This window comes from Epinephelus lanceolatus, chromosome 7, assembly GCF_041903045.1.
Source record: "Epinephelus lanceolatus isolate andai-2023 chromosome 7, ASM4190304v1, whole genome shotgun sequence".
Taxonomy (NCBI): domain Eukaryota; kingdom Metazoa; phylum Chordata; class Actinopteri; order Perciformes; family Serranidae; genus Epinephelus; species Epinephelus lanceolatus.
In genome coordinates, this window is record NC_135740.1 from 24,706,525 (window position 1) to 24,733,698 (window position 27,174).

The following is a 27,174-nucleotide window of genomic DNA, read 5'->3' on the forward strand; positions in this document are numbered from 1 at the left end:
TTTATTCAATTCAACATGTTCTAATATTTTCTAATACCTATTTTTATTATTTTACACTAAGCATTATGGTATTTTAAAATAAATAAGCACGACACTAACACTTCAGTTCACGTCAGCTGTAAACTGGAACCATTCCATCCAATAACTAGTGATCTATCACACTATTTATAGGCCTATATCTGCACCCTTGGTCAATTCACACAATGGCATATTTACCGCAGCTGCAAAATGTTGCAGATTGTGCCCTGAGGAGGGAACGCATCTTCCAGGACAGTGTAGATCTATCTGCAGAGAGTGACAGGTACCTCTTGGGATGCTTTACTACATTAGTTGTACGCCCTTTTCTGGATACAATAGTCTCTAAATGAGTAATAGCATCCAAAGTATTAGGGATTATGGCTGTACCCGACTCAGAATTTTGTCAGCCGAATCAGATTTGGCTGTTCAATATGAAAATTTGACTACCTGTTCCTTTTTTCCGTATAGATTTTGAGAGTGTGAACAAGGTTTTGAGGGCGTTAAGTGTGCGAGGACACTGACATAATTTTGTTGACAAACCAAGTTAGCCTTCAAAGCAAATTTATGCTAACTGCGCTGATGATGGAGAAGAAATGTACACCAACATTTTTTGCGGATACTATATCATATTAAGTTGATTTGAGCTGTAAATCCTTGACTTCTCAGCATGTCAGAGCATGACTAGGTAAAGCTCTCTTCCTCCAGGCAGCTGTTTCCGTCTCACTCAGACTCACCTGTGTCTGTCTGTCTGTACCCATCGCAGACATCTTCACTGAGTGGGTGGGATGACTTCAGTGTAATGATTTTACCCCGTAAAGCTGCATGAGAGTGAGGAGCACTGACTCTGTAGCTGCTTCTGCTTGACTTATAGATTCTCAGGTGACTCAACGGGCTCGGACTGATGATTTGAATCTTTGACTTTCTGTGGGCAGCACTTCTGTGCATCATTTTTGTGGGTTATTATATATAACCTACTGAGGCTACTAAATATGACAGCTCGATTGTCATTCACTTCCTGCAGAAGTACCTCCACTTGAGAACGATTGAATGTTTTTGGTTTTTTTACCTTTGGAGTCCAATGCTCCACCCTCTTAAGACTTTCATTTGGACATTCTTTACTTATTTCTCTAAACTTTTTCCTTCCGTTTCTGTGTGTCCACACAGTCCTCTAGTCTTACGTTCTTTTATGGAGGTTGGCAGGACGTTTACCTATGCTAATTAGGATCAACTGGCATGTGCTTTCAATTTCCGAGGACAATGGGATTCCTCATTGTAAGACCAAAGGTGCGAATAATTCTGCAGTTCATGTCTGAATCTGATGTAGATGATTCTTAGGGAGCTTTCTCAAGAACAAATTTAAGACAAAACATAGGAAGATAGTGGTGAATGAGGCCCAATATTTTCCAAAGTTGAAACTGTGTGCAACTCAGGACTTACTGATTGGCTGCTGGACAAATGGTACTTAGTTTTACTGTATAAAGGCCAATGACAGAACCAAACTATTTAACCAAGGGACAGGTTTTATTTTACATCACACACATATTTAAATTAACAAAGGTCGACCCAGCAGGTGCACTGGTAGTGAGCTATTTTACTGCTGCTATCAAAAGCATGAATAAATTGCCTGAAGTATCTTCCTTTCCTTCAAACATGCCCTTACACCCAAAAACTTCTAAAACATCTATAAAGGGAATTTAAAGGAGGATGAAATACAGAAAAAATGTGAGATCCTGATTATTGTGCAGAGGATACAACATGAAGGTTTGAGATAGTGATGTATTACCAGTCTCTTGCTGAGTAACTCGTAGTCAAAGATCTCATTTTCGTACTGTTCCGCTAGTTCCTTACACAGAGTGATGGCCTCTTCCCACATCTAAACACACACACACACACACACACACACACACACACACACACACACACACAGACACACACACACACGAGAGAAAGAAGTGTCCTTCATTACACCATCTGCTAATAAATCGGCAGCAGCTGTCGTGGTGGGAATTCATCTCATGAAAATAACTGTTTGGATGTCTCTGGAGAGCGGAGGGAAATGTCTCCTTCACTGCTTCAGAGAACATAAAGCACTCATAGAGAATACAAAATGAATGTGACACCAACATACCGCACAGAGACTATGGCCGCATGATTGCATGCACCGTCTCTTATTTAAAAGATACTTAAAGTTTGATATAGGGGAGGAACATTTTCCAAAAGAAACGCCTGTGCATTGTATTCTGATGTAATGGGCTTTTGCTGACCCCAAAGTAAACAAATTTGCCTCGTTTCGTGATTTTTCTATTGTTTTGGAAAAGGAATTTAGATAATCATGGTAATTTCTGAAAGTTTAAACATTTTGCTACATTTCTAGAGAATGAAAACTTTACTATAATCAATTTTGGAGCATTTATCAGCACTTTTCAAATCATCACATTACTCTATATAGACACAGTTAAAATTACCATTTGTATATCAATTACTTGCTGTGTATTCCCTTGAATTTGTGAAGAAAACTTTGGTTTTCTTTGCAACCCTCCACAGTGAATCGTGAATGCAAAACAGGCAAACATTCTTCATGAACTGAAGTAAACTAGGATTGCAAATAACAACAGCAAAACCACATCAAAACATTACTTTACAAACTCACACAACTCCTGCAGTATAATCCAAGTCTCATTTAGGTAACCAGTCGTATGCTCAGCACTTCCCAGACACATACATTTTTGCAAAAACACTTCAGACAATAAGGAGCACACCCTGAGCATGCTTGAGCATGCAAGTCCATATAAGCTCCCTTGAGTATAATTCAAACGCACACACGTACATGAGGCTGTTTGCACTGACATGTTTTTAATTACAATGTGTTTGGACAACTGCATAAATGAGACTTGGATTATACCACAGGAGTTGTGTGAGAGTTTGTTAAAGGATGTTTTGATAGTTTTGCTGTTGTTAAAGGTCCAATGTGTAGGATTTCAGGGCATCTATTGGCAGTAATGGTATATATAGTATGACAACTCCTACATCACAGTGGACAAGAAGGTGTTGTGAAAACTGTCCTTTATTAAAATGTAGCAGGTGCAAATTAGACTTAAAAACTTAGCTGGGGTCATGAAATGTAATAGCCAACTTACTAATGGCGCAAACCATAAACTAACACAATCGACAATAACTAGCATAAACATATTAAATGTGTTCTGAACAGACACACCACAGACAATAACAAAAAAATGGCATTAGCGTTATGGAGCATGAACTTAACAGCAAACCCCAAACTACTTGTGTCGCTACAATATTACTACATTTTCATTAGTTCATATCACCTGAAAATAAGAATTGTTGTGTTTGTGTTAATTTAGAATGAGCTGTTTACATCTACATTAGGAGCAGGCCCCTTTCTATGGAGTTTGCCATGTTGCAGTAGCCTAGAATGGACAACTCAAACACTGGCTCTAAATAGGGCCGTTCATGTATTTGCATTTGTTGCTCTCCTAGACACATGGCACAAGTTTCAGTTCTGCAATCTCACCACTAGATGCCACTAAATCCTCAAAACTAGACCTTTAAATGCAGTTTACTTCAGGTCATGTAGAATATTTGCCTTTTTTGGATTCTTCTATCACCAGTGAAAAACAGTTTTCCTCAGAAAATCCACAAACGTGGTGACTGGTTGATATAAATGGTCATTTTGCAGGTGATGCATTTCTTTAAGAAAGAGAAACACATTGTAGTGTAATGTACTGCTGACCTTGCCCTTGTCAAAGTAGTCGATGATAGTGTCGTAGAGCGTTTCTTTGAGCTGCCGCTGGGTCTGGGAGCCGTGGGACTCAAACTGGGGGCTGCACATCTCATCCAACCACTAGAATGGAGACATGATGGAAGAGACAGGACAGAATCAAAAACTGAGATACAGCATGCATAATTTATTCATAAATAAAACTCAAGAAGAAAACAGGTTACAGTCAGACCAACTTCGTTTTTTTTACTGTCCCATTTATCATGATGTTGAAACAAGAGAGGAGAAGAACTTAAAGCGTAGAGCTCCTTTGTTGTAATAAATCAATATTAGTCACAAGCAGAGTGTGCGCAAAAACAGGCTGCACAAAGCTCATTTATTATATAAATGAGACAATGGTTAATCTTCCATTACATAAATTACACAGAAATTCATTTAGAAAGCAAACAAAAAGAACACAGTGATCTCCAAACACTGACTCATAGTGTTGGAGCTGTTCTATCTGCTTAGGAACGCGGGGAAGAGGAGGATTAGAGCATGCTGAGCGTTACAGCCCGCTCTTTCCAATAATGTGAAACGGGCTTGACAGAACTGACGCTGAAGATGAATGGAGATTATAAAAAATGTTATAGAGTTCAACTGCTTTGATGTAACGATACAAGACAGAGGGAGGAGAGAGGGGAGGAGAGCGAGGGAGTGATGCTCCCGTTCCTCTGTCCCTCTCTATGAGCCTCTAAGTGTCCCATAAAAGAGATGAAGAGACAAAAGAGGTCAAACACACTCAGACACATGCGTGTGCTGCACTCACACAAAAAGCTGCACGCACGCACGCACACACACACACACACACACACACACACACACACACACACACACACACACACACGCACATGGAATCAATCACCATAGTGATGCAGCCACAGTGGCTGATGCTATGCCATAAACTAACCCCGAAGTTTAATCATGTGGAGGCCAGCGACGTAGCAACCATTTATCAGCAAATAAAATACGGTCTCATTCGTGCCAGACAGACAAGTGATTAGACAGAGCAAGACACTGGCTTCAGCAATAAAATGACAAAATATCTCTTTATATGTGTGTGTGTGTGTGTGTGTGTGTGTGTGTGTGTGTGAGTGTGTCCTACCTTGAGCAGGCGAGAGTGGAGCAGCAGTGTGTACGCTGCCTCGGTGTAGTTTTCGCCCTCCAGGTGAAGGTCCCTCAACTTGTACAGGTACCTGGACACACACGTGTACGGAACACACAAAGTCAAAGAGGTCAAGTTTAATTTAATATGCAACTGACACATCACTCCACTAGATGCCACTGTTGGGCAATCTGAAGCAAATGAAGCAGCATTAATCACTAGTGTGTCACAGTCTCACTCAATCTGTCTCATGCTCACACACACCTAAAAGACAAAAGAACTCCCACACACCTGCATAATCAAAAATTTAGTGGGGACAACTCTGCAGTCCATTGACCTTCCTTAGGTTGTCTTACAAGACAAAGGGAGAGACCATCTTAAATATGCTGAATGACCCAGGTGGACCAATCAGGTCACACTACAGACTGACATCACTCACTTATACGAATAAAGTCTCCTAGAATCTGTCCCTCAGCAAGAAAAGAGAGGAAATCAGATTAGAGGAAAAAACAATTATAGAAAATATAATTAATTACATAAATTACAAAAAAAGGCAAATAAGAAGTTACTGATGAAAAACTAGAAAAATATATTTCATCTTTATTTGCTTCCCCATATTTATACAATTAATTTTTTCTCCAGATCCCAACTCTCTTTTCTTGTTTAGGGACAGATTCTAGGACAGTGGTTCCCAACTGGTGGGTCGTCGTCCATAAGTGGGCCTTGGGTCCACTCTAAACAGACTACAAGTGACTTGCAAATGTGTCAAGCTTGTAAAAAACACACTTTTATTTTTGAATTTCTGGCACAGAGCTTTTATTTTGAAGCACGGCTTTCTGCTGTAAAGTGAGAGACTAACATATAGCTACTTGACAGAGACAGCAAACTACCTCAACAATATGGCCAAATGCAAGTATGATGCTGAATGTATTAAACTGTGTGGACCTTAACTAAGAAGAAATCTGGACCCTGTGGCTGCACTAGTTGGGAACCACTGATCTCGGTTTATTTTCCAGCTCCAGCCTGATTTGCTCAGATATTGTAAGAATCTATAAATATTTTTTGAAACTACTTATATTTTTGATAGTAGTTTACATTACAATTCATACATCAGGGCAGATGCCGTTTAATTTCCCCTGCTGTTCAGATTTTTTTTGTCAAAATGTAAGCGCTTTGTACATTTTGGGAGAGATGGTGTGCACATAAGAGCAATGCATAATATGTCAGAGGGAGACTTGAGAAAAAAAAACAGAGTGGCAGTCAGTGAGGTTTGCTATAATAAAACGATATAATAGGGTCATTTATCCAACACCTCCACAAAATCTGGCCGTGAGGGTCTTAGTAATTCACTCACTTGGTCCAGAATTGAAAGAACACTTTTTTCTGAAGATGAAGATACTGTAAAATATTAAGCTAGCTGTCGTTATTAGTCTGCACATTTTAAGATATGATTAAAATGAATTTTGAACAAGATGTTTTCTGTGTATTTTATTGAAGGCCCACATGTGCCATGATGTGGTTAATATTTATGAATCTTCATTCCATGAGTGATGTCAGTGTGTAGTGTGACCTTAATGGCCCACATGGGTCATTAAACCTTTTAAAGATGGTCTCGCCCATCATCTTGTAAAATAACCTTATGAAGGTCTCTGGACTGAAACATTGTTCCCAATAAAATTCTGATTATTGCAGGTGTAGAAGACAATAGGCGGGAGTTCTGTGTTATGTTATAGTCTGATGGTCTTCTCCTATGCTCCTGTTTTGCTTTTGGACCTTTACATACCCTGAAATATGTACACAACATTTAAAGGTCATTTAAAAGCACTCACATGCAAACACACAAAAGTTCAGCATATGTCTATTTAACGGTCTGGCAGATGTTTTAAAGTCCAATAATGTTTTATAAGCCGGGCAAGGAGGAAAATGGGAACTTAGGGCAACTAACTCCTTTACAGCTTCTTCCTTAAGTTTTCATCCTTTTCTTTTCTCCCTCTGTGTGGGGAAAACATTTTGCCACATGGCCACAGGCTGCGGAGTCTTTGCTCAGGCACTGATGACAAAGCAAGAAAGCAGTGGCTTCTACAGTAGATGCCTTTAAATGAACAATCCTCTGTATGCTTGTGGAGTCTGGAAGCACTCTGAGGTCAATCGTTCAATCTGTCTGGCTAAACGTTGAAGGCTCTTGCTTTCTATTTTTTTTTAACCTCATCGTATCTCGTCCTCCCCCTAACATCTAAAGCTGTTGTTGGTAACTTTTATAGAGAACAACTTTGTGTTGTATTTGCTGAAACTATATCCACAAAGTATTACATGAGACAGACATTCTCTGAAAAGAAAATCATGTCTCTCCGTCTGCGTGTGGTGCTTCTAATGGCTTTTACTAGAATCAGTTGAGGAAAACAACCAGTCAGAGCTGAGGAGGCTCTAACGAAGCTGTCAATCACTGCTTGTGAACTACAGTGAACAGCCCTGTGTCCACCAAACAATACGGTACAGTTTAATTCGGTATGCTTTTTTTTTGTTTCCACTGTGAGAAGTTGTGGATGGTACCAATGGGACCGTTCCATACTGTCCCCATTTTTGGTCACCCCTCTGTTGGGGTACCTAACATACACATCTGGAACTAAAAGGTGAAGCTGTGAACACTGCAGTCTGTTGATTGGTCAATAGCGGGCGGTCCCTCTTGCTCAGCTCTGAGTTGTGGCTGGTTTTGAAGCTTGTGTGGCCACTGTTCACACCATGGAGAGTTTTTCATACATTAGTAAACTGTTACTATAATATGAAATGATGTTTGCTACCTCTCGCAGCAGCTGTAGTCAGGGAAAAATAATAATAATTCACTGGGCCGACTGACAACAACTTTTAAGGTGGAACGTTAACTTGTAATGTTACTCAATGCATGAGTTGACGACGTGAATCAATCAGCACACCTTAAATTTCAATGTAACAACTCTGACCATTACTTAAGTTTTTATGTCTCTCTTGGATGACTTACTCTTTTACTAAAGAGTAGATCTTCAAGCATTTAAAAATATACATTAATTTCGACCAGATTATGTGAACTGCATATATCCCTAAAAAAGCCTCACGGAGCACCGTTCCTGTGGACTCCAGCAAACACTAAACCCCTGAGCTTGCCTGAGGACTAATTGCACAAACCTGCTATTTTTAAATATCCCGTGGAGAGAAACTCTCACTGCAGCCTGTTCTACTGTGTTCTGAAAATGTCAACATACAACCCCGTTCTGTGGATGTGATCAAGGTGCAGAGTGATAAAGGAGGAAATACAGTGAGTGCTGGACGGAGCAGTGAGTGACAACAACCCCGCCCACATGAAAGAGTACTGTTAGCGATGGAAATGCGGGGATCTGGGTACCATGTCTGAAGGGTTACTTTTGGTTCCAAAGGTACCACACCAAAAGAGTTTTGTGGAAACGGGGCTAAACTGTCAAACTAGCTAGTGCAGATCAAATATGAATCAAGATTTTGTTACTGCATTGCCTATTTCTCACGCTCAGAAAAATATTTTAGTGTACTGTTTAGCTGTTAAATGAGAAAATTTGCTCTGGCCAGTTGGTGGTGGTTTGTTCTGGCTCAACTGTTTCCAACATGACAGCCAGGTCCCAAACTTTCTCATTTTACAGCCAAACAGTACACTAAAATATGTCTCTGAAAACATTTGTGGTGATGAAAAGGCAATGCAGTAACAGACTCTGTTTGAGAGTTGACATTGACATAATTGACAGCTGCTTCAGAGAATCCTCAACTTTTTGTTCAGGTGCAGTGGACTCTTGCAAATGCCATTGGAAAAACTGTAAATCAGAACAACTTTGTATCGCAGATTATTTGTCCCGTGTACTACCAGGTATACTGAGTTTCAGCAAATATGACAAAAGATTATTTTAATACAAGTTACAAGCTATAGCTTTAACCAACTCATTTTCTGGCTGGACGGTCTGTTTCATTGGTTCGGACAAGCCAGTTGCTGGTGACAGTGTGAATCAGCATTCAATCCTTCTTGCTTCCCCAAGTCAATCTGCACCTTTATCTGCTTACTGAGCCTGTTTGTTTGACTGACCTTTCACTATGTTAAGACCCTTGTCTATTTGTCACTTTCTCTCTTCATCCTTCCTCTTCTTCCTCACCTTCTCTGTCTCCATCCTTCCCTCTCTTTCCACCTCCATCTCTGAGTCTTTTCACCACTTTTCAAAAGCCAAATTAGGCAGCTTTTCATTCTCCTATACCTGGGTGTTACAAAACCTATTATACAGGAAAATGAAGTTTGTGGTCTTTTCATTTGAGATTAATCTAATTTTGCCCTCTAATTAAAAAGTAAAATAAAGGTTACATCATAACTGAATGGGAACACTGGGCGACATGTGCTTGAACTGTAGAAAACGACAGTCTTTCAGCATTTTTGATTGCGACATTCGCCCCATTCCAGACTACATCCAAATTCCAAGAGGGTTTGAGTACAGTAAAAAGTGTTCACATAAAAACTGTGACAAAATTACTAAAGGTGCATTCACTGTCAGTAAGAGAAACTGCAAAATGCTCCAGTTTTTTGTGTGCTACAATGTAATGCAAAATTTCTAGTTTTATGCTAATAAAAAGCTTCACAAACGTCTCAAAAAACAAAAATTAAAATATTAAATGCTCAGACAACCATTGTCTACACTCACAATCGTCGAAGTTCCTTTTGTAAAGAAAGTTGAATTATTGCATAATAACTGCAAAATTGTATCCTATAAAGATTAGTATTAAGTACATATGGCAGTATACAGTGCAGGTAACATTCGAGATGAGATGATATTCAGTCGTCGTGTTAGGTTAAGTGTAATTTTCAATATAAATGTAAGCAATAAAGATGCAAATTTAATATTCCATAATTCACACACTGGGGCTTAACATAATTAGTCTGGGGGTTTATTGCCCATGCATGGCCTGTAGTCATATAGCTAGATCTGTGTAGGGTAACATTCTGGTTTAACCATATAACATGTGCAGTCTGCTTTTTTTTTTTTTTTTTTAGATAATTTTTTTGGGCATTTTAGCCTTTAATCGACAGGACAGACAAGTGTGTGTGTGTGGGGGGGGGAGTGACATGCAGGAAATGGCCACAGGCTGGAGTCGAACCTGGGCCCCTGCGGCAGCAGCCTTGTACATGGGGCGCCTACTCTACACTAAGCCACCGACGCCCCGTGTGTACTGCTTTTAATGTGTATAACCATTAAACTATATTTGTTTGCGAATGTCAAAGCGAGCCGACCAAATGTTACTGTATTCTCTGCAGGATGGATGGAGGCAGCTGATCAGCCACAGAGCTGAGCTCACATTCGCATGTACAGATAACTAATTATGTCAATAAGCCACTGCCAGAAATGCACCGCGGGACCTGACGGCATCTGCATTCTTTCTCTCCTTCTCTCACTCTCTCTCTACATCCTCCTGTCTTCCTCCGTCTCTCCACCTCTCCCTCCTTCCCTCGTGCCCCATCATGCCTCTCTTTCTCTCTGCTCTCCCTCCAGTCAGACCGAGAGCTGATCCTGTGGATTCTGACATTAATTCAGTGGGAGTCATATAATCCCTTGTCAGATTATGGAGCGCCACACACACACAAGCACAGTGCACACATTCCAACACACACATGCATGCATTTACAACACAGAAATGCATCACTTAAATGTATTTTGTGTCAAATTCAGCACATAAATACCTGATATACATCCCTTCGCGATTGATGTCCTTGTAAAAGTTCTGCAAAAATCAAAAGGAGAAGTCGGGTTAGTGCCAGTCAACGTGTGTGTGTGTGTGTGTGTGTGTATGTGTGTGTGTGTGTGTGCTTGTGTGTGAGTGTGACAAAGGAGGGTTTTAAAATCATTCTGAGACGCTGCACTGGCTATAAGTTTGCAGTTTTGTGTTAGTGTTTGTCTTAATGGCTGTATGTGTGCGTTATGTTTGTCATAACTGTATACTTTGATTGCCTGTGTGTGTGTGTTAATGTGTGGGAGTGTGTGCATGCGCATTTGTTAGTTAAGCAGCACAAACTCCCAGTTTAATGAAGTTTAATGACATCTACAGAGAACAGAGGAGTGGAACGAACTGATGTAACCCCACCTCCCATTAAAACAGCAGACACAATAATACACACACACACACACACACAAGAAAAAAACAACAACAAAAAAAAAACAAACTCATTACCGTGAGATTCACTGTGAAGCTGATGCATAATGTATGCATATTTATAGCTACTGGTTTTATTTTCGCAAAGGTCATACACATCATTGGTTGCATCAATGCATTTAATATTCAGTAGCCAGTTTCCTGCTGGAGGCTGTCCATCTACATGATGGTCAGATGTTTTTACTTTTAGCAGACACCTTTGACACATCTTTTGAACGTACTGCAGGAGTGAAGGGCTGCAACTAATTATCATTTTTATTATTGATAATTCTGCATATTATTTTCCCATTAATTGTTTTGTCGATAAAATGTCAGAAAATAGTAAAACATGTCCTGTGTCATTTCCCAGAAGCCGTTTTAAATTTATTTCATGTAGCTGGGGGGACAAGTCTGCTCTGATATGACTCTGATGTTCACGACCATTCATGTAAAATGGAGGCTGAACCATGGACAGAAATCACAGATTGCCTGTAAAGCATTTAATATGCTACTCTGTCATAGCTGAAACAATTGGAGACAGCGAACAAACTAATATATGGGTCTGATAACATTTTTAATAAATCGGCATCAGATCTAACAGGATATGAGTGTTTGTGACTTCCTGTACAGACTGAAGGCTGCTGAAAACTGTCTGGAAACTGTTCAACTTCACAGCTACAAAGTCAGAGATCAGGTGCCTCCTTCTGCAGCTGTCTGATCTCATCCACTTTCCAGGCAAGGCGCAGTTCATCTTGAACAAGCCTAATGTATATACATATGCCTGCAAGAGCTACAGGAAAACTGCTCACACACTTTAACACTCACTTCCCTCACCTCATATACTATTTCTCTCTGGACTGGATGTACCAAAATTTCTAATATTTCACTTTTGTTGGTTACAGACATCCAGTGTTCTCTTCTCTTCTTGTCACTCACTTGCCCTGAGCAAATCATATGTGCACTTGTCGTCGACTCCATCATTACCTGCCATAAAACTGCATCCTGATGGTAATGCCCCTGCAGTGGAAGTCCCTTGCGTCTAAGGAATATATGGATCTAAAATCTTTCAACCAACTACAATGTCAGTAAACCCATCTGCGTCATTATTAGACTATCAAAGCAATGAACTGTCGTATAAAGAGCAGGAAAGTCCGCTCAATGTGGATGTGGATCAGACCAACAAGCACAGGACTTTGACCCAGGAGACTTGTGTTTGTGTCCTGTGTGAAACTACTAAAAGTCAATGTTGAGTTATTCTGTTAGTCGCGAGTCAACTGACATGACTAACGCCAACCAGTATCTTTAACTAACCAAATACTTTTGTTGCCTAAACCTAACCGCTGACCCAAGATGAAATGCAAAAATATGATGAGTAAGGATGAGATCACGTTGGCTTTTTATCACCTCCTACTACCGCAAATCTGTCCCCAAGTTTAGCTGACCCGTGAGCTGACCCTGACCTTTTAAATTTGACCTGATGTGATGACGGTGTTACATCAAAACAGAGATTTCAACCAAATTTGCACACTTTAAACATCTTTTTATTTCATATATTTTCTGACAGGCACCTTATCATATGCTGTTCAAAATTTAAAACAAATCTTCAGACAGTCCATTACTTATGGTAAAATAGCCAACTGTTTACAGACTGTGTTGTTCCAACCCCTGTAAATATGGTGTACTGCAACACCCTCAACACCCACCTTCCTGCGCATATGCCAACAGTCCAAAAAATCCTACGCTTTTTGGTTTATTATCATGTATGATTTTTCAATTATCAGAATAGTTGCAAATTAACTTTCTGTCGATGGACTAATCAATTAACTAACTAATTGTGTCAGCTTTAATCCACAGTAGAACTACAGTATTGACTTTCATGCATCTTTTCCAACTGACATCACACTGAGTGGCAGCTATTTAATAATCTGTATATAATATCCTACATAGAGAAAGTGATATCTGCAACTTGCTTCTGTCAGCAAGTGTCCCTGCAAGGACAAAATTATTCTGGAAAGCCTTTAGCTCGAGGTTAGCAGAGGTTATTTTAGCCTGAGCCCTGTGTGTATGTCTGTGAATGTGTTCAAGTGTGTTTGTGTTTCTTAGAAAGTGCATCTGCATGAAGAGGCAGAGCAAATACCTGTGACTGTGTGTGTGTGTGTGTGTGTGTGTGTGTGTACTTCCTAGGTGAAGTTAGCCTCGGGGGGAGCATGGGTTGGAGAGTACACTGCTGCCTGCTAGCCTGCAGAGGGGATTTTTAGCTTGGAAGAGAATAGCTAATGGGCAGCTGCCACAGGCTACAAGCTAAACACCTCTGCCATGTGCCAACAGCCTCAACTCCTCACAGGGAAATATCACATTAAAAGATACCAGCACAGACACAACAATTCATCATTAACTGATCCTGCTGAACATTAGTGTCAATAAAACGTCTACAAAGATGAAAATTTCCAGGAAAGAATCCAAATAAGAACTGCACATATGAAGGAAGGAAAACGGATCATGGAGGAGGACTTAAATGATTTAATCTGCTGTGGAGACAATCGTACGGTGGTTAGATGGGATCTGTTACTGAACTTGAGCATATCGTGGGGGAGAATCTGATTAGGAGATCACATAAGAGAAAGAATGTGGAGCAGACAGGGGCTGATGCAACCCTCTGCAAAAAACAGTCAGAGACCAGACACAGAGATGAATCTTTTCCTTTAGATCAATCAGCATACAAATCAAATGTGGAAAAGGGATACAAAGACCTTGACATGAAAGACGGGACGTAAAGTCAGTGTTGCATAATGATCTCTTCAATCAGTGTGGCTCTTTTTATATGGATGAGATTATTGACTCAGGTCCCCGTGGAACACATTCACTTACTAGTCTTTCCTTATGTTAGTCTTTCAATTAATAATGAGTTTATTGACGCGTGTATGTGTGTGAGATCAGCACCTTGTTGTAGGGTTCAATACTACGGCTATAAAGTACAGTGCATGAATCACAAGGTTACTGTCGATAAATGCAAATCTATGGTGATGTGTGCCAGGATCTGAACATATAGGAGAGATTTTGAAAGGTTCGCAGAGCATCAATGAAACATGAAGAAAACAAGAATATGATGCAATTATTAAAGAGGAAAGGCTCACAGCAATATAGTGAAATTCAAGGACCTGGCTATCTATTTGATCCTGTACTTGGTTGCTACCCGTTAAGAAAGCCCAATTGAACACCTTGGCTGTGGAGACGGCGTTAGTAAAGATGATTAAGCACATAGCAATTTTAAAGTTCAAGCAAAGACATCTGGTGTATTTCAAAGACGTCGGGGCTTACCAGAAGGTTGACAGTGCAGCTCATGCGGTTGTTGCGGCTGTCATCGCTCATCACGGTGCGGTAGTCAAGGAGACGAATGAGGAGTCCCTTCACCAAGGCGACAAAGTGCTGCACCTGTGGCTTCAGCGTCGGTTTCTCTGCAGAGCAGTCCAGCAGGCTGGCAGAGAGGCATTCACAAGTTAATCATCAGAGGAATTTGGCCTTGATTTGCAGTGTTTGAGTGCTGCAAGTTTTATGACAGATTTCTGCAATACTGTGACTCAGAAGTTAGCTTTTTCAGGGTTAGAGGCACAAGAGAAAAGCCAGGGCAGTCAAGATATTAACCACTTTTGTAACATGTTGTACTATATCCCAGCAGTACTATCACTTTGATTATTATGCGCTTGTTTATATACAGTAGGAATAGGGTAACCAGATGAGAATGGAATAAATTCGAACAGGGGAAGTGGGAGTGAAGGGCTTTACATACTTGTATCACAAATTCTGCCCATGGCAGCTACATTGCACATACATCTGTCATCAGTAATCTGTTATTTATGAAAGCCTACTTGGTGCAGGTGCAACAGACAAGAAAGAACATCTGAAATGAATATTTTCACGGATTTATAAAGTTAAGCTATTGATCTACTAAGTCATGTAGACAACTGTATAATTTAATGAAGGGGTTTTCTTATTTGAATTGAGTCTTCCTTATGCCGGTGACAGCAGCAGCTTGTTGCACACACCTCGGTTATGTTATTAATTATTCATGACTATTTGGCAGCGCTCCAAAATACTCAACACGTTCAGTGCAGCATTTTTCAATAATGCTGTATCACCAAGACACGTGTCCTCAGCATTTTTGCCTCCAAGTCTCAAGTCAAATCAAGTCTCACAGCATAAAGACAGATGATGCAGCTTGTTCAATGTTATCAGTTTCTACAGTGGTTAATTTTCTGAACAAACAGGACAGGATTCACAATTCGGGACAACTGCTCGTAATTAGAAACTTTTTCAGGATGTCTAGTCACCCTAAGTAGTTAACTTGTAAGACATGAAGGAGATACTTTGCCGATTTTCATCCAGGTCTGTGCGCAGATGAACGGTGTTTGGCTTCCCCTCATGCCGCCAATGCCGGGAAGTCCCTGCCCTTGCCGTGAGCAAAAATCCGCTGTATGACAAAGCCAAACACTGTTCATACGGACATGCTATCCACCCTGTGGTGACACAGACCTGGTTAAAAATCGGTATCCCTTTAGAGGCAGCTGTTAGTTGTGGTATATTCTAATACTCAGGCCTACATGGTCTCCAGCAGTTGCATGTATCGCTCGTCTCCTCCTCCGCCCTCCACCTCGTGGTCCAACTTCAGAATGATCTCATTCTCAAACTACAGAAGAAAAGAGAGAGTGACAAAGAAAAAGAGCAAAGAGAGAGAAAAAAGGAGATAGAAAAACAATCAAGAGGAGGAATAGAAGAAGAAATCAATTATGCAAGCATAATTAAGATGTCTCTTTTACTTTCATGCAGTGACACAGGAAATCGATGGACGTGCACAATGTGCACGGGCCAGCGTTTCTGTGTGTATTTTGTGCATGCAAAAGTGAATTTTTCTTTTTTATGTCTTGTTGATGATGTTTTCTTTGTGAATATTTCTGCACTCCCGTGTGTAGAAGTGTGCACAAATTGTGTGTGTGATTCTACCTTGTGGAAGTTTCCATAGTGTGCATGTTCGCAGGTGATCATGTCAAAGAAGATGGGGATGGTGGCCCTTCTCAGCTCTTCCTCTGGAATCAAGGTCATCTCCAGGATGGGACCCACCATGCCAGGGATGAAACAGATCTTATGACTGCCTGTAAGACACACACACGCCATGAAACAGGCAGGTAACACCATACCTGACCCATTTTCCTTTGTTCCCCACCTGTTCCAACTCTTGCCCTCAGGAAGTCTCCATGGGTCTGTGTCCGCCAACACATCCCCATTCAAGCTGTGTTTCCTTCTGCAATTGGAACTTCCTGTCTCTAGAATATAAGCCTGCATGTATGTACATGCAGCTTCCTCTGACTGCCAAGGAACACTGTGGCTCATATTACACGGGTGATATGTTATATTGATGCCTGCCTGTGAAATGGTGCTGACATTGTGAACCCTGATTACCATGCTGTGCTGAAAACAAATTCCATGGATGCTTGGCTGTGTTGCGCACCCAGCTACACACATGCAGGTGCCTTAATATGAGGATAAACACATATGTTTGTATAAACAGAAGCAGCAAGGCAACCACAGCACAGCAACACAGAGTGTCTACAGGTATAAACAAGTTACATTTCAGATTTTTAAGAGCTTTTTAAAACCAAACAATGGGAAAGGTAAAATGACACTGATGGTAATCTCTAAAGCTCAGCACTGACAAATAAACTAACGAGCAAGCTGGCCAACAAGGCCTAACAATGCAGTTTCATTGTGTGATCTAAATACACAAAGTGGATGCCCAGCAAATAGTTTTTCCTTCCTAAAAGGAATCATGTTTCCTGTAGAGCCAACACCGAAAATTCTTGCAGTAATGTGACTGAAAAACAAACAAGATTCATCCAATCTGACTTTTTAGGGCCTTTAATTGGTGAATGTGTATTTAAGACATTAAGACTTTTTAAACAAAGAGTATGTAAGATTTAAGGGGATTTAGTGGCACCTAGTGGTGAGGACTGCAAATTGCAACCAGCTGAAACTTCTCCCACTTAGAATTCCTTCAGTGTTCTCTCCTCAGGAGGTTTTTACCAGGAGCTGAATTAATTGCAGAGGTCTCTTCCTCTCCAAAACAAACAGACCAAGTGAGTTAAACCAGTAAAAACACTAAATAAAGCAGTTTCATTCTCCAAATCAGTGTTACACCAACACGTTGTAGATGTTGCTCTGCAGAGGGGCTGATAACCAGGGTGGCAGACATGAAAACACAAAAACTCGAATGGCCCTATCTAGAGCAGTGTTTGGTTTGTCCATTCTGGACTACTGCAGAATCACTGTGGTGCAACATGGCAGACTCCCTACATAAAAACCTACTCCCTATGTAGATATAAACGGCTCATTCTAAGGTAACGAAAACACCAATGCTTCTTATTTTCAAGTGATTATACACAAAAGAAAACATACTTATTATATAATACTCCACTTTTGCCAATATATCCCCGTAAATCCAACACTGGACCTTTAAAGGACCCGCAGCCACCCTGTTAATTAAATCAAATTAGACTTTCTTACCTAGTTTGTACCACATGTCACGTATAGCAAAGCCAATGAGTCTTCTCATATCTCCATATCTGAAATTTAGAGAGGAAAAAAAGATACACAGACACAGAAAGAGAAATCAGCCTATTCGTTTCGAAACGATGTCTTGATCAATACTGTTATTTTCTCCTTCAGAAACTGAACAGCCCAGTGGGAAAGATAACGCTGTACTAATCTGCCCCAACATGAGCTAAATTGAATGTCTATCCACAGGCATCACACGGTTTTTAATAGGCTGTGGGAGTGTAAACAGTAAATGCAGACTCCAGAATAGATCACAGATCACTGAGTGTTTCATTAAAGCAGAGAGAGTAGGTGAGGTAAATAAGGAAATTATACAGCCCGTCTCTCACTTTGCCAGAATCTTGTTCCTTTTTGCTGGCGAGAAATGCTGAAGCTGCAGAGACTCCTGGGTAATAAACGCCACCGCCAAGTGGAAGTAGTTATTCCACAACTAGACGGGAAAGAGGAGCGGGGAAGAGGGAGGGATGTACAGTGGAGAGCAACAATAGAGATCCACGTGAAAAGCAGTACAAGCAAAATACATGAGATGCTGTCAATACAAGCTTGTAAATAAACACAAACACACTTACCTGCACTTCAAAGTCGTCGTTATTGAGGAACTTCTGGTTCATTGTGTCTGCGTAGGTGTTGATGGCTCTCAGGAACACTCTGAGGGACAGAAACACACAATTGATTATATACACACACAAACAAAATACACCAATGAAGTGGAAAAAATGCTGCAAAAATAACTTCCTCGTGCAGCATTTTGAGTGTTGATGAATGATTAATATATAAAAAACAAACCCAAGGAAAATAAAGTCACGTCTAAGAATAAACAGATGAGAATTTGTCAGTGATCAGAAACTTATTTGCTGTTTATCAAAGAATTTCAGCTCTGACAGCGGCTCTAGCCCACAGCTTTATACCGCCATTTCAGACAAGACTGCAACATTGCTTCAGCTTTAAAACCTCTGTCACAATGACAGATCATGATAGCATCTTCACACAGTGTGCAGGTGTATCGGTGAGTTGTGACTTCATGCATTGCTAAAGTTAAGTAGCAAATCTGCACCCAGTCTTTTCTGCCCCGACACCATCCATCTGTCAGTCATCATTATTCACAGCCAAGTGACATTCTCTCTCCGTCCCCTTTTCTATTCAGCGGGACTTTCTCTCTCTCCCTGCACCTCTCTTCCCAAACCCCAGTCTGCAGACACTCCTTATCAACCTGTCCTTTCCTTTACCTCACTCTCACTTTTACCTGTTTGCCTTTTCTCTTCCTTTGACACAGCTGTAGCCTCCCCTCCAGCTCACATCATAAAAAAAAACCCAAAAAAAACACCACAGCAGCTCACACACACATTTTGTCACATCAGCCTTTCTCATCATGGCAGCCCTGATCCCCGGCTTTGCTATCTCTAACTTATCCTTGTGTGGGTTTGTGTGGATGCACTGAGGATGTCAACAATCTTTTATAATTCACATATACCGAGCCTCAGAGTCCCAATAGCAGGTCGAATTGAGGCAGTCGTGGCCCATTCAGTTACAGAGGCAGACCTGCAGGGCATGAACTGCAGGGAGCCAGGGGAAGATTGGCTCCTCTTAATAAAACATGAGCTTCCCTGAGAACATGACTTGTGAAATTTTGGGTGGGGGAGTCTCTATAATATTAACAATATGCTCATTTTGCAGCACATTTCTATTTTTCTGTGTCTTTATCATCACGGATCACATGTAAAATTAGGCTGTTATTGATGTATGCTGGTTTGGTGATACGTGACTTTAACACTGGCTGTCCTAATTGTAGCCTACCTAGAAAGCAGAGTGCTCATCTGGATGTGATGGGTTACTTTAGTGGTTCCTGGTGAGGGCTCGATCCCTTGCAGGCAGCCTGATGTGCTTTGTTCTTGATTTAATCAGTCCCTCCAGGATTTCGGGGACTGGTTTTGGGATTGTTGCTGCCTGAAATGCCTGATTTCACGGCAGCTTTTCTTAAAAGACTTGCAATTAATGTTGTGATGATTATAGGTGTTTTTTTGCAATGAAATTCCAAGGGCAAGTGAAATCTGGAAAAATACTTGTGATGCTGTCACAGATTCGGAGCGTTATATTATGAGCATTCAGTGTTTCACACAGAATTAGAATCTATTTGTAATGGTAGAGAGGGTGGGGGTGGGGGCATCAACAACGGATCGCTGCCAATCGGCTGTTAAAGATGTCTGATGTAGCGTTGTCACAGGACAATGTGATCTCATCACTAGCTGTCATATTTTGCCACTTGAGCAGAGGCCACACAGCAGCAGTTTACATCCAGTATCGAGCCGTTAATCTCACACCAAAATGGCCCGTTTTGTTAAACCTGTTAATAACTGTTGGAAAACATTAGTTATGTGATGCTAACAGTTAGCCCTGTCACTGTGTGTCTGTGACTTCAAGCTAAAGGCCCTGACACACCAAGCCAACGGTCGGCCATCGACCAAATTCGGGCAGTCGGTGAGCGTCTGTTGGCCTAGTTTTTGCGGTGTGTCCCACACCGTCTGCACTTTGGCGTCGGCGGCTTTTTTTCGGCCGATTGAGCATGTTGAATCGGCGGTGGAGCTTGTCGGTGAGAGAGATCCCTCTGACTTGCTGTTCAGGTTTTATATCCTCACCCCTGTAGCGAGTGAATCTGCCTGTAGTGAAACCGGGGCTAACCAGTGCTTCCTCCTCAGGCTCCACTTCACTCAGCTGCCCACAGACTCGCTGCTTCTTCCCACTTTAACCTGAATAACAAACCTGAGCTCGCTGGGAGCAGCTAGCGCAGTGTTAGCCGCAGCATGACCAGAGGGAAGCACAGCCAGTTAGCCTCCGCTAGCTTCCCAGCTAGCCCTGGCTCTCTGTTAGAATCCAAACAGAGAGCCGGGGCTAGCTGGGAGCGGCTAGTGGAGTGTTAGCCGCAACATGACTGGAGGGTAGTACAGCCAGTTAGCCTCCGCTAGTTTCTGAGCTAGCCCCGGCTCTCCGTTTGGATCCAACCAGAGCACCGAGCCCTGGTTTGTTATTCAGGTTAATGTGGGAAGAAGCAGCAGGTTTGTCGGGCAGCTGAGTGAAGTGGAGCCTGCAGAGGAAACACCGGGACTGTCTGGATGTAATAGTCCGCGGAGGTGCTGCGGTGCTCGGCTGCACAGATAGGAAACCCCTCGGCTGTCAGGATGTACCACTCTCTCACTTGGCTCTCTCTCACACAGGCGCAGAATGTACGTGCCACTTGGCTGACGGATGTAGTCCGTGTAGTGTGTTCAAATGCTACTGACACAGGGCAACGTGAGGCGACGGAACAGTTGGCTTTCGTCGCCGCTAGTTCTTTGATGTCGGTTTGGTGTGTCCACACCTTAAGAGCTCCTGTCCTGCAGCAGTAGCCTCAAGATAAACAGAGAGACTGAGGGGCCGGGAGACTCAAGATGTTGTGTGCAGCTCTACAATGAAATGAGATTTACCACTTTTAAGTCAAATTTGAAGAAAAGTTGCAGTGATGGGACAAAATTGCAAGGTCATGCAGAATTCATGGGGATTGGCTGAATATAATTGCTGTGATCACAACATCACGTAATCCCGGAGAGACTGTTTAATGTTCATGCATTTATGTGTGTATAGGCTGTTTTGCTATTTGATCTATGTGCATCTTATTTATGCTGATAAACTATAGAATATAATACAACACTCTGCAGAATATACTGTGCCCAGCTTTAGATGGCCATATTATATCATACCCTACTTCGTTTTAATATTTGTATGGAGGTCCTCTCTTTGAGGCATGCAAGCTCAAACTAATCAATTAACACCGAAGCCAGACAAGTTCAATGCACAACAGAAGATGTGGTGAATAAACGACAATGCTTTTGCCCTTGCAAAAGGCTTACAATTGCCACCTCCCCCATGTTGGAGATGTCGCAAGAGTTTACACAAAGTTTGCATCTAGCTTTCTTTTTGTGTCTGTTAAACATCTCTACCAAAAGAGGACGTAAACTAACCAGTGTTACTTATACTCTTGTCTTTTTTAATATTGAATTAACAGTATTGTATTATTATTCCCCACATACTTTTTAGTTTCTTTCGTAAATAAGAACTGAACAAGAGTTGACAAAGGATAAACAATTTGATTTTCACAGCATCTGTGTGGCCTTGTTTATTCACCGTGTCCATGGAAACAATGAAGAACACAGCCTTAGGTTTCCTTAAGCAGAATAGGTGCTCTGTTTATAAAATTACACCACTGCGTAACTCATTAATGTTCAGACAAGCTTAATATTTGGTTATAAGTGATGTTATGTATATATGCAATTAAATTTAATTGCAGATGTCTAAACTGGCTCAGTAATAAGGCACTTGGGGCAGAGCTTTTTTGCAGGTTTTGACATCCAGGTGTAGAGGCAGCACTATGTAGGAATGTGTGTTAAGTTGCACGCCATACTTCACACCTTGTTTTCGACAACATCAAGCTTGCTCCGGCCTGCACTCTCTCAGACAGAGGTAAACAATATGGCTGTTTCAAAAGCCATTAAAAAAAAACACTCTGCATGTATACTTTTATTTTGGAATAAACAGAACAAGGGCAATAGTCTAAAAACAGAAATGTTTTTTTCATACTCCTTTTTTCCCCATACTTATCGAGACCTGCAAATAACTAAAATCCAAATCCATCATTTTTTATGTTTTCATACTGCATAGGTACCTTCAGGGTTTGTGTGTGTGTGCTTGTAGTACCTGTTCTGTACCATGATCATGGCCATCCAGTCAGAGGGATACACATGTTTCCCAATCAGGTCCTTGAAAAGCAGGAAGGACTCCATCAGGAAGTCCTGCAGCGAAATGGACAAGAGAAGGAGAATGTGTGTGTGTAGCTATATCTTCATTCAATACAGTCTGACAGCTTGTTTTATCTGCAGGTGTGTGTGTGTTCTTACCACTAGATCAGAGGTTCCAGTGAAGGTGTCTATGTACGTATCATAGTGACGATCATCCATCTGACTCAGGATAGCTGTCATGCAGGCAACCACTCTGGACTAGAAAGTGTTTGAGTGTGAGAGAGAAAAATACGCACCATTACTTCTTGGACACTGTGCTGTACTTACTCTGAGTGCCATACATCTAAAGCCAAGACATTCAAATCTCTTAAGGTAATTTGATGCTGCACCACGTCTACGGCTGCCTAAAGTGAATTTCAAAGAAAACCTCAGGCCAGTTCTATCTCTTGCTAATTTGAGCCACAATCTACGCAGAAGTCCAAACAGCACAAACATCATCACAAACAAGACCTGGAACAAAAGGGCGCCACTCGGAGTGATGTTATTTTAAAAGATGCTGTATGCATCCACAATGTTATTTACAAATTACCATAATTACTATAAACAAACACAAGTATTGCCAGGAACACTGGCAGCCTCTTCAAATTCTAAATGGTATGCTATAGTTTGTAAATTGTGGCCGTCTGCCACGGGGTAAGATTTCAAACATATATTCTGAATTGCTTTATAATACACTCACACACATACAAAAAAAAAAATCCAGAAACTAAACAGAACAGGTTTCGGAGTTCCTTTTAACAGCTAATGCTCAAACAGTTAAAGGATAAATCACTGTGGTTTTTGTTTTTGGGGACACTATTTCTGAAAGTTTTTATCTACAAAAAAAGTGACACAGACAAAATCCCTTTTAACATGTGTTATCTGAGATAGTTTTGTGAAGGAAAAGAGAGGACAACTTTAAGTAAATGAGACAGAGCAACACCAGCAACCTAAAGGAGAGGTGATTTTGACAAACACCAAGTCTGAGGGTAGATTTGCACAAAAAAACCCTTGGTACTAAAAAGCTACACTGGATTAATGAGCTCCACGGGAGACTCAGATTTGATCACAGGCACGTGTGTATGTTCATAAATGCCAATCAATCATAACTAACTCCCGGTAGTCAGCAATTAGCATATATCCCCACCCTTAAATAGTCAGTGATCATCATATAAGAAGCTGATAATGACTATGGATAGGTGTGACAGTGACAGGTAAATTAAAGGCCTGGAAGGAGGTAACAGGTGCCGTTAACTCCTCTGTTGTCCTCTGTTGTAAGCGCCATCCAGAAAGTTTAACGAAAATGGTTTGTTATGAAACAAGCAGACAGAAGCAGGTGTATGTTTTGTTAGTAAGTACAAAGAGATTGGAGCTACTAACATATTGATGAATGTCGAAATACACGTAAATGTCCTTCAGTTTACACACAAATTCTTTCTGCTCACGTTTCATTAATGACACCCTAGGTGTTTAGTCCAACTACTTTCAAACTGACGAGATGAGACTCTAGACTTAAAATCAGAGATTCTATGATTCTCTGCCAGAAACCAGTGGATTGCCCCCTCTGGGTTAAGGGGAGAGTTACTGCCTGAAGCAAGGAAGTTCAAGTATCTCGGGGTCTTGTTCAGGAGTGAGGGTAGAATGGAGCGGGAGATGGATTGGTGTTTGGCGCCACACCGTCGTGGTGAAGAGGGAGCTGAGCCAGAAGGCAAAGCTTCCAATTTACTGGTCCATCTACGTCCTAACCCTCACCTATGGTTATGAGCTCTGGGTAGTGACTGAAAGAATCAGATCGCAGATACAAGCAGCCGAAATGAGTTTCCTTTGTGGGGTGGCTGGGCTCAGCCTTAGAGATAGGGTAAGGAGCTTGGACATCCGGAAGGAGTTCGGAGTAGGGGGGTCAGTTGAGGTGGTTTGGGCATCTGATTAGGATGCCTCCTGGGCACCTCCCGCTAGAGGTGTTTCAGGCCCCGGGGCAGACCCAGAACATGCTGGAGGGATTACATATCTCATCTGGCCTGGGAACACCTTGGGGTCCCCCAGGAGGAGCTGGAAAGTGTTGCTGGGGAGAGGGACGCCTGGGGTGCTTTGCTTGGCCTGCTGCCCCTGAGACCTGGCCTCAGATAAGCGGATGAAAAATGAAAATGGATGGATCTTTTACAAGTTAGCTCTTAATGACTAAGGATACAACTTGGCAGCTAACAACAAGAGCTATCTAACATCTGAAACATTGTTTTTCCCTTTTTGCTCCAGAGCCTTATGGGTAGTGAATTCCTTGAAATAAAAAATAAAGCATTTGGCCTCTAAATTATCTTTTGTTCTTTCTACTTATTTATTCAATATTCTCCACATTAATTGTCTAACATGGATTACTAAGCCATTAACAACTCTTAAAAAATAAACATCAGTTTCAACAAAATAAGGACACAACACTCGGGTCCTGTTCATAGAATGTGAAAAGCAAAATGTGGTCAATCTCAAGGTCGACACAAAGGGACAGACGGTTTACTCATTGAGATAAAATCACATGTAGAAAAAAAATCAAATCACATGAAATTGTGTCCTAACAATACTTGTAAAGCTTCTGATTTCCCAAAAAGCTACTTTCATTTTGGTGGCAAATTTACATACTGCAGGTTTTTTTGAGTGTCTGTGTTTTTAATGAGGTTTAACTCTTCAGTATGAGCACTTAACTCTGAATATGGCCCAAGGTAAGTACACAAAAACACACAGAGAGGCTGGTAATGGGGAGAATAGGATGTAGAAGATGAAAGTGAAGGAGAGTCAAGAGACAGAAGAGGAGGGAGAAGAAGCAAGCATCGCTGTGGAGGTAAGACAGAAATGAAAGGTGAGCATAGGCAAAAAAGAAAAATAAAGTTTTCGACAAGTTTCAAGTTTTGAGTGTGTGTGAAAAAATACTTATGTTGAGAAAAAAAAATCCTTGAGCTGATTAAAGCACAAAATTTATGGAAAATTTTGCCCAAAACTTTCCACAACTGGAGGCTGAGAGGAGGGAGACACTGAGAGGGGTGGTGGGTAAAAAAGGAGAGGAAAACACTGAAGAAAGAAACTGCTCTGACCAGATGAAAACAGAAATAACCAAAGGCATGAGCATCAAAATAGTCTGCATATAGAACACACATAGGATACTAATTGTTAGATTGCTGAAGTATTGATTGGTTAGTGAAGCTAAATTCCAGTAATTTACAGCCCCTTCCACCTTCCTCTTCTCCATCTACATCACCTGTTTGTTTGTTTGCCTGACTGCTTTCTTAATAATTTCTCTCTGTGGAAATTCCTGCTCTTTGTGTTTTCTGTCCAGTAAATAAAATTACTTATTGACAACTTAAAATGAAACACAGTAAAACTCAATTTGAAAATGTTTGTGGAAAATCGAGAAAATGAATAAAAGAAATGAAAGAAAATTTCAAATAACAACTGTTCTGCAGAGCATTAAATTGCCCTTTTACGTTTGATATTTTTCACTTTCTCTTTTTCATCTGCCATCTTGATTATAGTCTCTTGAGCTGTCCGTGAACAAGCAGGCATGACCCTCACACCAATGAGAGTTGACAAGGTGAGCCTGAAAGGGGTTGAAGCACCTCATGGTCACCAGGAGGAGTCTGACTCTTAAAGGGCACAGAGTCAAAGCTGGGGTGGACCGTTTTATGTACTTAACTGTTTTGTGTGTGTGTGTGTGTGTGTGTGTGTGTGTTGCATTTAACTGGATGTTGTGCTTGCTCACTTGTGGTGTGTGACAGTTGTACTTGTCTGGTTGTGTCTATTGTTCTAACATTGTTTATGCTTGGCCAGGTTGCTGTTAAAAATGTTTAATTCTCAATGATACTTTAACCTGGTTAAATAAAGGATACACACCCATTTTATTAGGTACACCTTGCTAGTACCGGGTTGGACACCCTTTTGCCTTTAGAGCTGCCTTAATGGGACCTTATCTTTGGGGCATAGATTCAACAAGGTGCTGGAAACATTCCTCAGAGATTTTGGTCCATATTGACATGATAGCATCACACAGTTGCTCCTGTTCCACCACATCCCAAAGGTGCTCTATTGGACTGAGATTCGATGACTGTGGAGGCCACTGGAGTACAGTGAACTGACTGAGCTTTGTGACATGGTGCGTTATCCTGCTGGAAGTAGCCATCAGAAGATGGGTACACTGTGGTCATAAAGGGATGGACATGGTCAGCAACAATACTCAGGTAGGCTGTGGCGTTTAAACTATGCTCAGTTGGTACTAAGGGGCACCAAAATGTGCCAAGACAATAACCCCCCCTAGAGATGGTTGTGTGTGAAAATCCCAGTAGATCAGCAATTTCTGAAATACTCAGACCAGCCTGTCTGGCACTAACAATCATGCAACATTCAAAGTCACTTTAATCACATTTCTTCCCCGTTCTGATGCTCGGTTTGAACTTCAGCAGGTCGTCTTGACCATGTCTACACGCCTAAATGCATTGAGTTGCTGCCGCTTGACTGACTGCTTAGCTATTTGCATTAACAAGCAGTTGAACCGGTGTACCTAATAATCAATCAGCATATTATACTTATTATACTCCTGCACAGAAAGCTGCTATTCCAGCACTGGCAACAACTGCCTGCACTGCAAAGCAACCCCAAAAACAGCAAGACAGACTTATTAAAAAGAGAGTCTAAAGGAGAGTCTGACAATAAACGCA

General features: G+C 41.2%; 1 protein-coding gene across 1 annotated transcript in view; it reads right to left on the bottom strand.

Annotated features, from left to right (window-relative positions):
* dock2 (dedicator of cytokinesis 2) overlaps positions 1-27,174 on the bottom strand; it is a 149,706-nt gene that overhangs the window by 11,133 nt on the left and 111,399 nt on the right. The window contains exons 27-38 of the mRNA XM_033633098.2: positions 22,598-22,696; positions 22,398-22,492; positions 18,242-18,320; positions 18,002-18,102; positions 17,622-17,680; positions 16,065-16,213; positions 15,665-15,750; positions 14,385-14,541; positions 10,618-10,658; positions 4,902-4,992; positions 3,770-3,880; positions 1,802-1,891 (exon numbers count right to left, since the gene is read on the bottom strand). Of these exons, the coding sequence (XP_033488989.1) occupies positions 1,802-1,891; positions 3,770-3,880; positions 4,902-4,992; positions 10,618-10,658; positions 14,385-14,541; positions 15,665-15,750; positions 16,065-16,213; positions 17,622-17,680; positions 18,002-18,102; positions 18,242-18,320; positions 22,398-22,492; positions 22,598-22,696 (1,158 nt within the window). The remainder of the gene's footprint in view (positions 1-1,801; positions 1,892-3,769; positions 3,881-4,901; positions 4,993-10,617; positions 10,659-14,384; positions 14,542-15,664; positions 15,751-16,064; positions 16,214-17,621; positions 17,681-18,001; positions 18,103-18,241; positions 18,321-22,397; positions 22,493-22,597; positions 22,697-27,174) is intronic.